Source organism: Emys orbicularis, chromosome 7, assembly GCF_028017835.1.
Source record: "Emys orbicularis isolate rEmyOrb1 chromosome 7, rEmyOrb1.hap1, whole genome shotgun sequence".
Taxonomy (NCBI): domain Eukaryota; kingdom Metazoa; phylum Chordata; order Testudines; family Emydidae; genus Emys; species Emys orbicularis.
In genome coordinates, this window is record NC_088689.1 from 41,366,126 (window position 1) to 41,381,524 (window position 15,399).

Genomic DNA, 15,399 nt, shown 5'->3' on the forward strand with positions numbered 1-15,399 from the left:
GCCAGACACATTTGCCACTCCACAAAGTGTTAAAGTTGATCTGCAAAAACAAAAATAATTGTACCTGTTTGCTTCTCTATGATGTATAGAGATGGCCTGAACACCTACTCCAAATTTATTTCTATTGGTTTTTATATATTAGGAATATCAGATGTTGACGTCTCTATAATGTTGCTGGAGTACTGTTTAGAGAACTGGAGTGAGCTTTCTCAGCCTTCAGAAAGGAAAAGGGTTTAATTAACTGAAATTTTTAAAAGCATCTTTTCCCCTTGTGTATTTACATGTACATATCCATATGGAGTCCTACAGAGTTCTCAGCAAGAGGGGTGGAGGCCAAGATTAGGAGCCTCTCTAAGGATAGGGAAAATATTGAATGAATGAATGAATGAATGACAGAACGACAAAGATCTTCCGGGAGTGAAGTAGAAAATTACATACATTTCTGATAGATGTATGTTACAAGAATTAAACAAAGCTGCTTTTGGATACAATAATACATTTTTGATCAGCTAGCAGCAAATATTCCTTTCTAATCTAATTTCTGTTGCTTTCTTAATTCAAATGAATATTGTTTACTGGTCAATATTTTTCATTTTAATTATGTTTTTTCCTATGTAGCTCCCCAGAGGAATTTTGAAATTGCCTTCAAGATGTTTGATTTGAATGGTGATGGTGAAGTGGATATGGAGGAGTTTGAACAGGTAAAATTCTGGGAGGTTGACTTCTTACAGATGTACAACCTAAGACTTAATTGTAATGCTTACTATACAACATAATTATGATGGTTTGCTACTAGTAGGTATTGGCACATAGGTGATAGTTCATACATGCTCTTTCTATGCACCACAGCAGACCCTTTTCACTCCAGCTTCCAGTAGGGAACCTTTAATTAAACCAGGAGAATTACATGCACAATAATCCTTAAAGCCACCATCATTGTTCTATGACTTGAGTCTTGAGAAGGTCTCATGGACAACCCTAGCTCCACAAGCAGAAGAAATGATTTGCTGTGCTAGTGTAACTAGTGTTAGGGATTCTGACCTTGCCTGCTCATATTTTTATTACGAAGCCATTGTTGTGTCATAATAGTGAATAACTGTGCTTAATCTGTCTGAAACATAAGACTTTATCCATTTGCTTAGAGCTACTTTAGCATCTTTGCTTGACTGCTTTGAATTTACTTTCCTATGTTAATTTTCCCCAACCAAAGTAACATTCCATCCCCAATCATATTTGATTTACACAGTTTGACTTTTCAGGTGATGAACCTGAGCCCAGCATTGGTATCGTCCATTGGAGGTAGGGTGAGACAAAACAGATCTGATTTCTGCTATGTGTATGTACACATGTTCACTCTCTTTCAGATTAGCGATGTGTTGTTTTTTCTTGGACCACAATTTGTGTGGAAAACAGGCTTAAGAGCTCTGAAACTCAAAAAACATCCTTAATTGCCAAATGATAGAAAACCTCCAGAGTTGTAAGACTGATGAAAAAGAAAGGTGAATGCATTCACAAAGAGAAGGAGGTAATTAGCTAGCTGAATGATGAGGCACAGTACAAAACAAGGGAATAGATTCAGAGGAAAAAGAAGGAAAAAATGTTATTCTACATTTGTCTCCATTATCCATTTATACCAACATCAGTTATTATTAATAATATATTGGATTGTACTTCAAATGTTTCATTTTCCTCCAGAACAACAAGACACAACCAAAATATTCAAAAGTATAATTAGATACACAGAATGCAAATTAGTGGCGTGGCCAGTGTTCTAAACACTGACTCCCTTATACAAATATCAACCATATCCTATTTCAGTAGTATGTTTATGTTCTCATCATAGCGTCTGAGTGCCTGCCTGCATCTCTTATGGAAAAACTAGGCTAAGATCTAATGTTCATCCAAGTCCTCTCCCCTCAAACTCCACACTTTTTAAACAAGAGGCAGAACATTTTAAGCTCTTACAGACGTTGCAGACATTCTGGCATTTTCTGCTGAATTCCTGGATGAATAATATATCTTCTCCATTGGAAGAGTTCCTTTGCTCCTTTTCCTGCCTAGGTATATTAAGAAGAGCAAACAAAATTAGTAAGAGTAATATCTTACACTTACTAATAGTTTAACTTCCAAAGCAATGTTATATAAAGCAAAGTAACAATTGATAGTGATTTTTCACTTTCATTTTCTAAGATTACCTTGTTTCATCTTTTTAGTATTTGGTTCCAAAACACATTAATCTACTGTGCTGTAAAATACTGCATATAACAAATAGTCCTTCATTGTGACAATTGGGAATCATGTCATTTTTTCCTGTACAATATTTAAGCCAACCCTGAACTATGGAGGGGTATAATGAAAATTAGTTTAGCAAGCAACTCTAAAGGAGACACAGAAGCATTGTATGAGCAGTTTATAATTTTTACCATACTTTTATAACTCTACGCACTATAGCTCTACACATCGCCCGTCAGTATTTTATAACAATCAAAAGCAGAAACTACCAGTTGTGTGTGGAAACACAGGATTTGGTGTCAGACTAAGTGACTCTACCTTTGAGTCTTTTTAATGGAGAACAATTGGAAAGTATGTATGCTCGTGAAATGGTACTCCAACTGAGAATGTCCATGGATATCTGAGAACATAAAGGTATCTGTGAATAATCTAGCTACAAATTCTTACCATATATTGATTAATTTTAGAGAGACTGTTACACAATATGCTGATGGTATGTATTATTCATTGAAAACTAGGGCCAGAACAGGCGAGATTTTATTTTAATTTACTTTGTTTTCTCAAAATAAAGGAAATCTTTGGGATCCATTCTGCCCCACATCACTTATGGGTGTAGTATCACTGCTGTTTGTTTACTTCAACGGAAGAGCTGTGTAACATGCTTTACTTCCTCCATCTAGTTTATTTGTTACAGTTATGCACACAATAGTGTGTGTATAATTCCCAATTGATATGGATTGAGATAATTGCTTGTAAAATGAAACTACAGGACTATTGCATCAATCCATCTCTTCCAGAGTGGAAATATGAATTCAGAATTATTACTCAAGTCATGGCCCCATTCACCACTTGCGATAGGTGATGGGGGGATTAAGCCCCATCAAACAAGGTTAAGAACTCCAATTGGTCATACTCTGCACCTGAGGGATGATTAACTAATTACCTCCTGGCCAAAGAAGGCGGAGCTAGTTCTTATAAGTAGACTAAGGGAGCTCAGTTAGGGAGACAGGTGTCTCTGGTGTAGAGAACCATGGGATAGGTTTTAACAGACAGGAAACACAGGAGGAAGAACTCTACTGGAGCTGGTTAGGTTCCTGCAGGGGAATCCCCAAGATGGGGCCAACAAGAGAAGGGCAGAAAGGGGATTAGTTAAAGATTTGTTTGGACTTTGATTTGGACTTGTTTGTGCTACCCCAGAAGAGATTTAGACTTTCATGTGACTTGGCTGGAGGTGAGCTGGGAGAAGACAAAGGCTGGGAAAGGCCATTGCAGGGCAGGGAAGGGCCCAGGAGGGGGCTCCAGAGACTAGTTCTTGTGCAAGGCCGTGACCAAAGACAAGGGGGTGCCAACATCATGAGAACATAATATTACGCTACTGTATCCCTAAATACTACTGGCCTGGTTTTAAACAGTGTTGAGCTCCCTCATCTTCCATCAGCCCATACGAATCAGAAACATTATATTTCCGACCATTCATATAGTTCCGGAATATACCACTTCCTAGTCATTTGACCATATTTAACAATTCCAAAAAGCTTCTTACGCTACATTTAGTAATCAAAGTCAGTTTAAGAATTTTTACATCCAGCTAAAATCAATCATTGTTGAATGTTGATAAATTAATTTACAGTACCTTAAGAAAAAGAGAAAATAGGTAATTGATTGCCAAACAGAAATCAAGACTGTTTTTTATTTTGGATTTTTTATATAAAATAAGTTTTGAGGATCAAAATTTATAAAGTACTTTGAAGATGAAAGTGCTAAATTCTATTAAGTAATCCCAGTCCACATGATATGCAAAGGGAAGTTTCAGGTGCATTAAAAGGACATTTACAAGCTGTTAAGGATATGAATATCTATTTATGCTAAGCTTCTTACATGCTTCTGTGCATGTACAAAGGAATAAAGTATATTTTGAAGAAGACTATAATCTCCCCAAAACTTAAATCCACAGCTTCCCAGCCAGCAGTTGAAAGGAGCTGTCTGTGGAAAGTGGGAATAGGTCAAGAATATCTAAATGGGTGCAGCTATTTAAGAACAAGAACATTGACTCTAGTGAATATCCAAAGAACATTCCTAGATTCAGCTCTTTTCAGATATCAGTATAAATGATTTGATATACTTTGCAAATAAAACCCCCCAAAACCAAACCAAACAAAAACCCTCACTGTGCTTCCTTTGGTAGGGATATGTGTGTTTTTCAAGAATGTATGCAAATACCCAAGAGGGCATATGATATTCCAAGGTGCAGTTCAGACCAGTGAGGTATTGCCACCATTGCTCTGCACCTTTGGGTGCCTCACGATGCTTTGCTGCTGTAGCTCCAGCCTAGGCTGCACACAGCCTACCGGCATGTAGGTTGCACCCTGAGTGTTTGTGTATAGCCATAGCCCTGGTTCAGCAACTCTGATTCCAGTAGTCTGTCAGCAAACACCAGCCACACTCTAGCTTACAGCACCCTTGGTTACCACTTGCACGGTGATCCCAACACATTCCCAATCCTGGATTTTCTTCCAAAATGTGTGTTCTGCACTGTCCAGCCTCTCCTGGCCAGTCCAGATATATTAGGTCTATTGCCCCTCTCAAAGGATCAATATATAACAGTTTGCCACCCTAAATAGAGTTATCCACACAGTTCACAACACTGGATTAGTTTTCATTAAAAAATAAAACAAGTTTATTTAACTACAAGGAGATAGGATTCAAGGGAATACAAACATAAGCCATTAAAGGCAAAAATAGTTACAAGAGAAATTGAGATAAAATACTTCCTAGCACTAAAACTTAACAAACTAGACTTGATTCAAGGTGGAAATATTTATACTTCCATACACACAATCCATGCTATGCTTTCGGACTCTGTGATTTATTTTAGATTGAGACAAACAAAAGGGCCATGATCCTTATTAGGGCCTGCAAGCACTGCTATCATAGGCTACGTCTTCACTACAGGGGGGGGGGGGGGTCGATTTAAGATACGCAAATTCAGCTACGCGAATAGCGTAGCTGAATTCGACGTATCGCAGCCGACTTACCCCGCTGTAGGGACGGTGGCAAAATCGACCTCTGCGGCTTCCTGTCGACGGCGCTTACTCCCACCTTCGTTGGTGGAGTAAGACCGTCGATTCGGGGATCGATTGTCGCGTCCCATCGGGACGCGATAAATCGATCCCCGAGAGGTCGATTTCTACCCGCCGATTCAGGCGGGTAGTGTAGACCTAGCCATATAAATCGGGGTGGCCAAACTGTGGCTTACGAGCCACATGCAGCTCTTTTACCATTAAATTGTGGCTCGTGGAGCCCCCCATGTCCTCCCGTTTTCCACCTACCAGTCTTTGGGGGACGGGGGAGCTCAGAACCTCTGCCTTGCAATGGGGTGGTGCAATAGGGGCTTCTCCCAGTGGGGAGGGGAGGTCTCAGGGCTTCTGCCCAGCGGGGATGAGGGGCCTCGGGGCTTCAGTCTTGCAAGGAACACCTGCCAGGGCTCGGGGCTTCAGCAGGAGCAGGGCTGAAGCTCCAGCCCCTGGCTCCCACCAGATGTGCCCCAGCTCTCTTAACTTCTGAAGATTGTCATATGTGGCTCGGAGGGCCAGTAAGTTTGGTCACCCCTGATATCAATTATCTCCATGAATGCGCTATTTCCTGTGTAACAGTCTGCCATGAGCTGAACACTAGCCTCTGCAAAAAAAAAAGTCCTTAGAGATTCAGAGGCAGTGTTCCAAACCAATCATAAATTACATAGCTTTATACATAATTACTTACAGTCACCTATATCTGTATGCAAAACTCCTGTTAATGTTGACATTTTTGACAAATGGAAAATGAGGTGACTATGATCAATACTATTAAAGGCAAAATGCTTCGATTTATATTTTAGTGTATTAAAAATGTGAATCCTCATTCTGATTTCATTCTTTTTTTGTTACACATTTTTTTTTCCAAATTGTTTTAAATGACTTTTCTTGTATTGTAAGCACATCAAAATGTCTGTAATTTGGGGGAAGCATTTAGGCTGTGGGGAGCACAGCAAATCATTTCATTTTTAGGGTGCAGCTAAGCCTGTATCTCTGCTTTCCCCCCCCCCCCCCACCCCCAGTTGGTCCTCTCACAAGCATGTGACATTAGCCTTTAGAATATTTCCTGCAGGGCAGTACTAGCTCACCACTTTCCTAGGTCTAGCATTCCACATCCACTTATAACAAGGGTCCTACGTGCTTTTGATATTTAAAACCTTAAGCAGCTGCCGCACTGCTTTCCTCCCCCTTCCAGCATGAGGAGGAGGGAGAGGGGACTGCCAGCAGTGCAGCCAGTGTTTAACCTCCAAAGTCTTCCAAGGAGAGAGAGGTGAACAGCCCTTCACTTCCTCCTTTCAAAGTATCCCTTTCCTATTGAGTCTAAGGTTTGCTCCACTAGAGTCCCTTGGCTTGGGCTGACAGAGGATGCAGGCATACTCTGAATATCATAGCAGTTGCACTCCTTTGACATTGCTTTCTAAAAAGGGATTTCCAGAGGCAGTAAATGGTCAAACCTGGTAAATTGTTTTAATTTGAGAATGGCTGGGGCCTCTCTCTCACGCTTACCCTTTTTCTTCTTAGCAACACAAAGAAGCCCTCTTCCTACTGAGGTTATTCCGTGACTCAGAGGGTGGGGCCAGCAGCAGAAGGCTGTCACAGGGCAGGCTGGTGAAAGGGCTAGGAAGTAGGTGTGTCAGGGATTATACATCTTGTATGACACATGCATTTGGCAACCGTATGTGTATCTCAGGTAAAGAGTCATGCATTTCACAGAGATTGAGACTCCTCCACTGAACAGCCTTTGCCCAGGTGAGGAAGGGGATTTGGGTTGGGCTAGAAGACCTTGTGTTTCTTGGTTTCCTTTTCAGTTGAGTGCTGTTAACATTTTCTGTACAGTTCACAACTCTTAGCACTTACCAAAGCCTCAGATTCCTATCCCAGGAGTCAGCAACTATCATTCCCCCTTCCCATTTTACAAATAACAAGGTCACAGCAGGCAGGGCAGGGAATAGAATCCACATCTGTCATATGATAGAACCTAGTCTCACCACTGAGCCACCCAGCCTTTTAGGCTGAACGTGCTAAATCTGTGGATGTGGCTGACCTCTCTCTAACCACAGCCCTAACTGTTAGATGGCACTCTCCTTCCAGAACCAGGATCAGTACCTAGGGAGCCGTATATCCAACAGCCCACTGCTGCCTCTGAAACACCTGTTTAATCCACTGGGAAAGTGGGTGTTGCCCACCTCTAGGGACTATTCCACACAGAGGATAACAACCTACTTCTGATACTAGTTGCTTGTTTAGTTCAAGTGCAAGAGTTCTGTGTTCTGTATTTGAAGGTCCTGAGTTCAAACCCTGCTGCCAATCCATGTGGGGGGAAATAGCATATGATCATGTAATTAAAGACCATCTCAATACTTCTGCACAAGGGGGCAGAATTAAGGTTGCATGGGTAGGAAATGCCAGAACTGTGGTTAAATTTGAGTTCTTGACTGCAATTTTAATCTTCTTTTAATAACATATTTACGTATCTATGGGGAAACAATGTGTTCAGGGCACTGGACTTGCGACGAAGGAGACTAGGGTTCAATTCCCAGTTCTGCCACAGTGTTGCTTGGTGACCTTGGGCAAGTCTCATTTCTCCTTGTGCCTCCACTTCCCAATCTGTAAAATGGGCAGAATGATACTGACATTTGTACAGCAATTTGAGGTCTATGGATGAAAAGTGCTATATAAGAGCTGGGTATTATTATTATGCTGATTATATTATATACACATAGTGAGTTTTGTCTAAATAGACGGAACCTCCCCTTAAATTGGTATGAGGACCCTGGAGTAATTGTTATAAATTCATAGTGTTTTTAAGGCTGGAAGGGACCATTAAACCATAAAATCTGACTTGTATAACACAGGCCAAAGAATTGCACCCAGTTACCCTGAATTGAGTCCAGGAACTTGTGTTAGATTTTAGTCAATCTATGGTCGAAGGCATCAAGAGATGGAGAATCCACCACTTCATTGATAGTTTGTTCCAATAGTTAATAACTCTTAAAAAACTGTCTTATTTCTAATTTGAATTTATCTGGCATTAATGTCCAACTATTGGTTTTTGTTAGCCCTTTCTCCTCTGGATTAAAGAGCCCTTTTAGTACCCAGTATTTTCTCCCAGGCATGGTACTCATACACCATAATCAAGTCACCTTTTTGATCTTCTTTTTGATAAGCTAAACAGATTGAGTTCTTTAAGTCTCATGCTGTAAGACATTCTTTTCATCCCTCTAATCCTTTGTGGCTCTTTTCTGTACCCTTTCCAATTTTCAGCATCCTTTGAAAATGTGGACACCAGTACTGGGTCTCATCAAATGCTGTATACAAAGATAAAATCGCTTTCCTACTCCCCTGTTTATCATACAAGAATCCCATAGCCCTTTTTGCCACAGTGCAGCATTGAGAACCCATAATGAATAGTTTTTTTTGCTACCACCCCTAATCTTTTCTAGAGTTGCTGCTCTCCAGAATACTTCCCTATTCTGTAGGCATGGCATACATTCTTTGTTCCAAGATGTATGACCTCACATTTGGCTATATTAAAACATTTTGTTTGTATGGGTCCAGATACCCTAGCAATCCAGGTCACTCTGGACTGCCCTGTTCTCATTATTTACCGCTCTGACAGTCTTTGAGTGCAGCACTCAATTGGCTTCATTGTAACTGGTCTACGGAGTTTCTCAGGAGTGTTCCTTCTGGTCATTTTTCGTGATGGCTGGGACGTACTTCTCCCAGCCAAGCAACCAGGTTCTTTGGTGGGTGCAGGCAAGCTTACAGCTGTTCCTTCCCCTCATCTCATGCAATACATCTTGGGCTCTTGCCTGCTGCTTTTGAAAAGATAAGCTCCCTGTTGTCTACAAGTGACTCTGCTTCCCTACTGCTTTTGCTGGTAGCACTGTTCCCTGCAGGACGGGGTCATGTAGGGCACCAAACTGGTTAAAATATGAAGATGATAACCACGTTTTCAATGTATGTAACTGATTATTATTTTTAACTGAGGATTGGAAAAAAATAAAAATCTAGATCCAACCACCCTATGCACTGAAGTAACAAAGTAACTCCTCTTTGTACATCTAACCACTTTACAGACTTAACAGCCACAAAATGGTCAAGAGTAACACTTCAGCCAGTTGGCACAATTAACAGTGATACATTGGCCAACACAAATATTTCTTTATGATGCTATTTTCCCGGCTAACTACTTTTTTTTCCTGCTTAGGTCCAGAGCATTATTCGCTCCCAAACCAGCATGGGCATGCGTCACAGAGATCGTTCTACTACAGGAAATACTCTAAAGACTGGCTTCAACTCTGCCCTGACGACATACTTTTTTGGATCTGATCTGAAAGGAAAGCTGACAATCTCAAACTTCTTAGAGTTCCAGCGCAAACTTCAGCATGACGTTCTGAAGCTTGAGGTGAGAATTTGTTGACTTTGGGGGGGCTGACTGAAATCGGTCATGGAGTGCACTACTGTGGTGTACTGAGATCACCTGAAGGCTGTCTTCATAAGGGTGAGCGTGGATGTGGGCAAGGAGGGAGAGCTGGTGCTTAAATGTATTATAGCAGCTGCTGATACATAGGAATTATCATACAGAATCAGATTATTGGTTCAATATCTTGTCGACAACATTAGATACTTCAGAAGAAGGCACAAGTGATCCTGCAATAGGCAGTTATGGGACAACCTGCCCAAGTAGAGTTTGTCTGATCCTCAATAGTTTGAGGGTGATTTGTGCCCCAAAGCATGAGGGCTCATATCCTTTCCAGAACTCTTGGCTTTTAAAAAAATTGCTATTATAAGTCTGGATAGTCTTGTTTATATAAGTGTTCGATCCTTTTCTGAATCCTGCTAAACTCTTGGTTTCAGTGACATATTGTGCCAATAACCTTCTCAGGGTAACTTACATTCTGTGAATAGGTATCTTTGCATTAATTTTGAATTTTCCACCACTTAATTTAATTGAATATCCCATTCTTGTAATATATGAAGCTCCCAGTCAACACACACTCATATTCATATATATGAATATAAGCACCTGTTGGTTTTAAAATGTAGCTATACTCAGAAAAACAAGTATAAAAATATCATTATGGAATTCCATGTTCACTTTCTCTTAATTTCCAAATAAAATCTACTCACTTTAAAGGTAAAACCTTTATTTTTCTGACTAGCAGTCCTGCAAACTCAACCTGGGCTCTAAGTGACCAAGTATAGTGTCTTACATTTCAGCCAGAAATAACTATTTTGCAAGCTAAATAGTCCCCTCACTTAAACCTGTGCAGCTCAGTTACTTTCAGTAAGGTGGCACAGGTGTAACTAGCTAAACCAGTAATGAACTCAAACAATTCTCAGAGTAGCAGCTGTGTTAGTCTGTATCCGCAAAAAGAACAGGAGTACTTGTGGCACCTTAGACACAAATAAATAAATAAATAAATTTGTTAGTCTCTAAGGTGCCACAAGTACTCCTGTTCTTCCTTCAAACAATTCTGTTTGAGGTACAAGAAGGAACAAAATCCAGTTGCTCTTTCTTCGCTGCTAACTGGAGTAAAAAGGAATCAATTTCTCATTAAATTAATCATTACAAATAATTAATCCTTAAAGTCAGCAAATGTGACACTGAACACACACGGAGCAGATTGATTGAGTTAGGAATATGCCTTTTTTTTAATACTGGCATTTTTCAGACTAGAACTAACTACATTTTTTTGTTCCTCAGTGGTCTGTAAGTTGGAAATGAGAAAAATAAACATTAAGAGTTGTGGAAAAATGAAACTAGTTTCACAGTAATGAGTGTTATTTCACAGTAATGAGGGTTATAAATAAATAAGGTTATTTCATGTTCAGTGGCTGCAACAGCACTATACTCCCTGAGTTTTCCAAACACCAACATTGCCCCCTCTACACCATGCAAAAATTGTCCCTGAACTATCTTCCTTGCCTGTTGCTTTAACCCACGTAGTCCCTCCACTAGCTCCCTTTTCCCCAGTGCCTTGGGTTCAAGCTTGTCACTGTTCTCAAAGCCTTACATAACTTAGCCCCTCTCCACTACCTGCCTTTGGTTGTTTCATGTCACCCCTCCCCCCACCCCACCCCCCCATTGCCTCCTCTACTCCGCCAATGATGTTAGTCTTGTCCATTCATTCATCTGCTTCTTGCACACATATCTCAGTGGCTTCATTCATGTTCTTTCCTATGTGAGGAACATTCTTCTGAGTTTATTCATCGCTTTATTCACATTCATGTATTTCCTAAAGACCCATTTCTGCAATGAAGCAGATGGCGTTTCTAGCTGACTTGTAAATACAAGCTTGAAGAGTAATTATGAATAACTTGTCTTTATTTTAAAAAAGTAGTATTATAACTTAACCTTGTATTACCAAAGCCCTGCAAATCACCACCTTGATCACTGAAGTAATTTTTGAACCCCTTCTCCTTGCATTGACTTTTTGTCTTTAGGTAGTAAGCTCCTTTGGGCAGGGCATATTCCTTCTTATTCTGTTTAGAAAGTGTCTAGCATATTATGGCATTATCAGAAACCAATCCCCTATGGGTCACTCTCTTATAATTCTGAGGAACTTTTCCAATATATGATCAACTGGTTTGTTTGGGTTTTTTTGTTTTTTGGGGGTTTTTTTGGAGTGAGTTTAAAAAATCACCATCAATAATACTCAAGGTTGTTTTGAGTGCTATAACTGCAGAATAGAGTTTGAAGAAAAACTGTTTACTTCTCTAAAGGGTTGGATTTATGTATGCTTCAACCACTGATTTTAAACTCTATAAAGCAGCTGTTCTCACAGTGGGACGCTCAGATTTTTCTTCCAGGAAAATGCAAAAAGGGACATTAGCTTACTTTGGGCTCAGCCAACAGCAAACAGTCTATTGTATTGAAATACTGTATGATCAGTTTCTTTTGCTGATTGATAAGGTGAAAGAACTCTCTCTAGCTGGGTTAACAGCCTTCCCTGTTGATGTGGTGGTGGTTTTTTTTTAATTGTATTTTTTTTTTTTATCATCAAAATGTTCACACATGTTTCAGGAAAGTTTCAGCTGAAACCCCCTCTGAATAGGATTGTATCAGGTAACGCCTGAATATTTTTCTCATTCTCTACAGGAGAAATGCTAAGACAACTCTTAAGAAACATTGGAATAGTGAAGTCCTCTACTTCCTCCTTTTGCTTACTTTTTTAAACTTAATTATATTTCCCATAATTTTGTTAAAATCTCAGCAATTTGCTCCATCACGGATGTGAAGAGTAAAAGTAACCACAACCGGGGAAAAAACAAAAGCTTTTAACAGCATAATAGAACTCTCCTGTGGTTTGGGTACTTCCATGAATTATTTTCCTCTCCACTTATACCTTACTGCTTAATTACAGCCTTTTAAATCAGAAATTGGCATGCAATGTAGTTTATGGTCCCCCTGTATAAATTAAAACACGTATGAGCTATGCCGTTGATTGGTTGCCCTCCGTATGTTGCTTTTTCTTACTGGATAGATGATGTATTATAACGGTGAGTTAATGCAGATATTTCCTCACTTGTTGTCACTCTGCGAGAGACAAGTGCTGATGTCCCTCCTCTTGTAACAACCTTTTATGTACTTGAAAACTGTTCTCATATCCCCTCTCTGTCTTCTCTTCTCCAGACTAAACAAACCCAATTTTTTTCAATCTTCTCTCATAGGTCATGTTCTCTAGACCTTTAATCATTTTTGTTGCTCTCTGCTGGACTTTCTCCCATTTGTCCACATCTTTCCTGAAATGTGACACCCAGGATTGGACACAATACTCCAGTTGAGGCCTAATCAGTGTGGAGTACAGCAGAAGAATTACTTCTCGTGTTTTACTTACAATACTCCTGCTAATACATCCCAGAATGATGTTTGCTTTTTTTGCAACAGTGTTACACTGTTGATTCATATTTAGCTTGTGATCCGCTATGACCCCCAGATCCCTTTCCGCAGTACTCCTTCCTAGGCAGTCATTTCCCATTTTGTATGTGTGCAACTGATTGTTCCTTCCTAAGTGGAGTACTTTGCATTTGCCCTTATTGAATTTCATCCTGTGTCTTGTGTTCCTAAAGTTCATGCTTCAGATGGTCACCTAAAAGTCAGGAAGGAATGTTTTCCTCCTTCCCTCCCCCCCAATACATCCTGGGTGTGTGGTTTTTTGTTTGTTTGTTTGTCTGTCTCTTTCCTCAGAAGTATCAGAGATGGCCATGATTAGACATGTGACACCGAACAGAGAGGGCCAGTTTTCTGAGGTGTCAGTGAGCATTCTCTCTATCACATGCTTAACTGGCTGGCTCTTGCTCACATGTTCAGGGTCTAATTAATCACGTGAGATTAGGAAGGAATTTCCCCCCAGGTCAGATTGGCAGTGACCTTGGGTTGATTTTTCCTCCCTTTTCAGCATGGATTGGAGGTCACTTGCTGGGATTTCTTGTATGCAGATCATATCGATAGCATGTTGATGAACAAGAGCACTGATTAAGTGTCACTTGGCTGTCGATAAACCCTCAGCGATGAGTTGTAAGACTCCACGTGTGGGCCCAATGATCTGGAACCCGCGGGATTGCACATTCTTAGGGTTACTGGAAGCGGCGGTACTGGGATTCTTCAAGTATGAACTTCCGGAATTTGGTTTTCTAGGAGGATCATTAGCTTCCCTGAACTGTGCTGGGTACTGACAGCTGGCGCCACAAAAATGCTGATCCATTGCCACCCTTGCTGGGAGTTTCAGGATACATCTCACTTTAAGAATTCCCTGCCATTGCAGAGGCCTCAGGCATTGCTGCACCTTGGTGCCTCCTATTGTCTATGGCACAGAACAATTTAGTCTCCTGTAGGCTGTAATATTTTGGTCTAATTTTGCATCTTGGATTTAGTGTGCAGGTGCTGGGTGGTACTGGAGACCTGTGATATATAGGAGGTCAAACTGGAAAATCTGGTGGTCCCTTCAGACCTTTTAAATTCTGCAACTATTTGGTCCTGTTTTTTGTAAAACCCTGCAGACTACTAAAAATCTTCAGTCATGGTTACCATAGTGAAATAAGATTGCTGCACAATTACTGACTGTATGTCAGCTTGTTTTTCTACTGTTATAATTTATGTGGATGAAAAGATGATTGATTTCAATTGGATTCTTGACTATTGACCAGCAGTGGTGGAAATAAGAGTGTAGCAATGTCAAATTGGTTAAGCTCCATAAGCTATTAAACACTGCAAGAATCTGTAAGTCAAGCAGTTAAAGAAAAGATTTTTGAAGGCCAGTTGTAACTTTTCAAATTGAATCTACCAAGCTGTCACGGGGTGCACTCACTGCTAGTGGCGCCGCCTCCTGGCCATGCTCGGGATTAGTTCTGCCAGGTTTTGCACCCCACCCCCTCTCCAAAAATGTCTTTCCGATCATCCACTTATCCTGCGGACCTCTCTTGCTCCAGGAACCGCAGCCTCCTTTTTGTGACTCAGCCCTCTGGCCAGGTCACTATGTGGTTTCCCCTTCCAGCGGTACCAGAGTCTTTCCAGGTCAAATTGTCCCAGATAGTCCAGTGTCCTCTGCCTGGTCTGTGCCGTGTTCCCAGTGGCTGGTAGGGAAACCCAGGCCCATCCTCTACTCCAGGTTCCAGCTCAGGGGCCATCTAATCAGCAGCCAAGGTCTGCACTCCTATTCCTTGCTGCTTTCCCCCTAAGCCTTCTCCTATCTTCCTGGCTTCCAGCCTCTCTACTCCTTCCTCTCAGGGAGTGACTGCAGCCTACCTTTCTGAAGCCCCCTTCTGCTCTCTGCTTCTGTTCTTTATACAGGACCCTCCTGTTTCTGCCCAGCTGAGCCTTATTTAATCAATGCCTGCTCCCTGACTCCTCCTCCAGGTGCAGCCCAGGGAGTTAATTGGCCTACTAGGCCACCCATCACACAGACAAAAAGTTTTGCAATGTAACTTACTACTGGAGTAGCTTGCATCTTAGCTGTAGCTTCAAAGAAATTGTGTACTCTTTCTAATGGTCTAAATTCCTTTTAGTAGAAACATCAGCTAACGTTACAAATAGTTTTGATGACACATTAATTTGATGGGCTCTTCGTCGTCAAATCTGTTTGACACT

At 40.8% G+C, this 15,399-nt stretch overlaps 1 protein-coding gene across 3 annotated transcripts in view; it reads left to right on the top strand.

Annotated features, from left to right (window-relative positions):
• MICU1 (mitochondrial calcium uptake 1) overlaps positions 1–15,399 on the top strand; it is a 237,289-nt gene that overhangs the window by 163,559 nt on the left and 58,331 nt on the right. For all 3 annotated transcript variants that reach the window (XM_065407427.1, XM_065407426.1, XM_065407428.1), the window contains exons 7-8: positions 619–701; positions 9,517–9,714. In XM_065407427.1, coding sequence (XP_065263499.1) covers positions 619–701; positions 9,517–9,714 — 281 coding nt within the window. The remainder of the gene's footprint in view (positions 1–618; positions 702–9,516; positions 9,715–15,399) is intronic.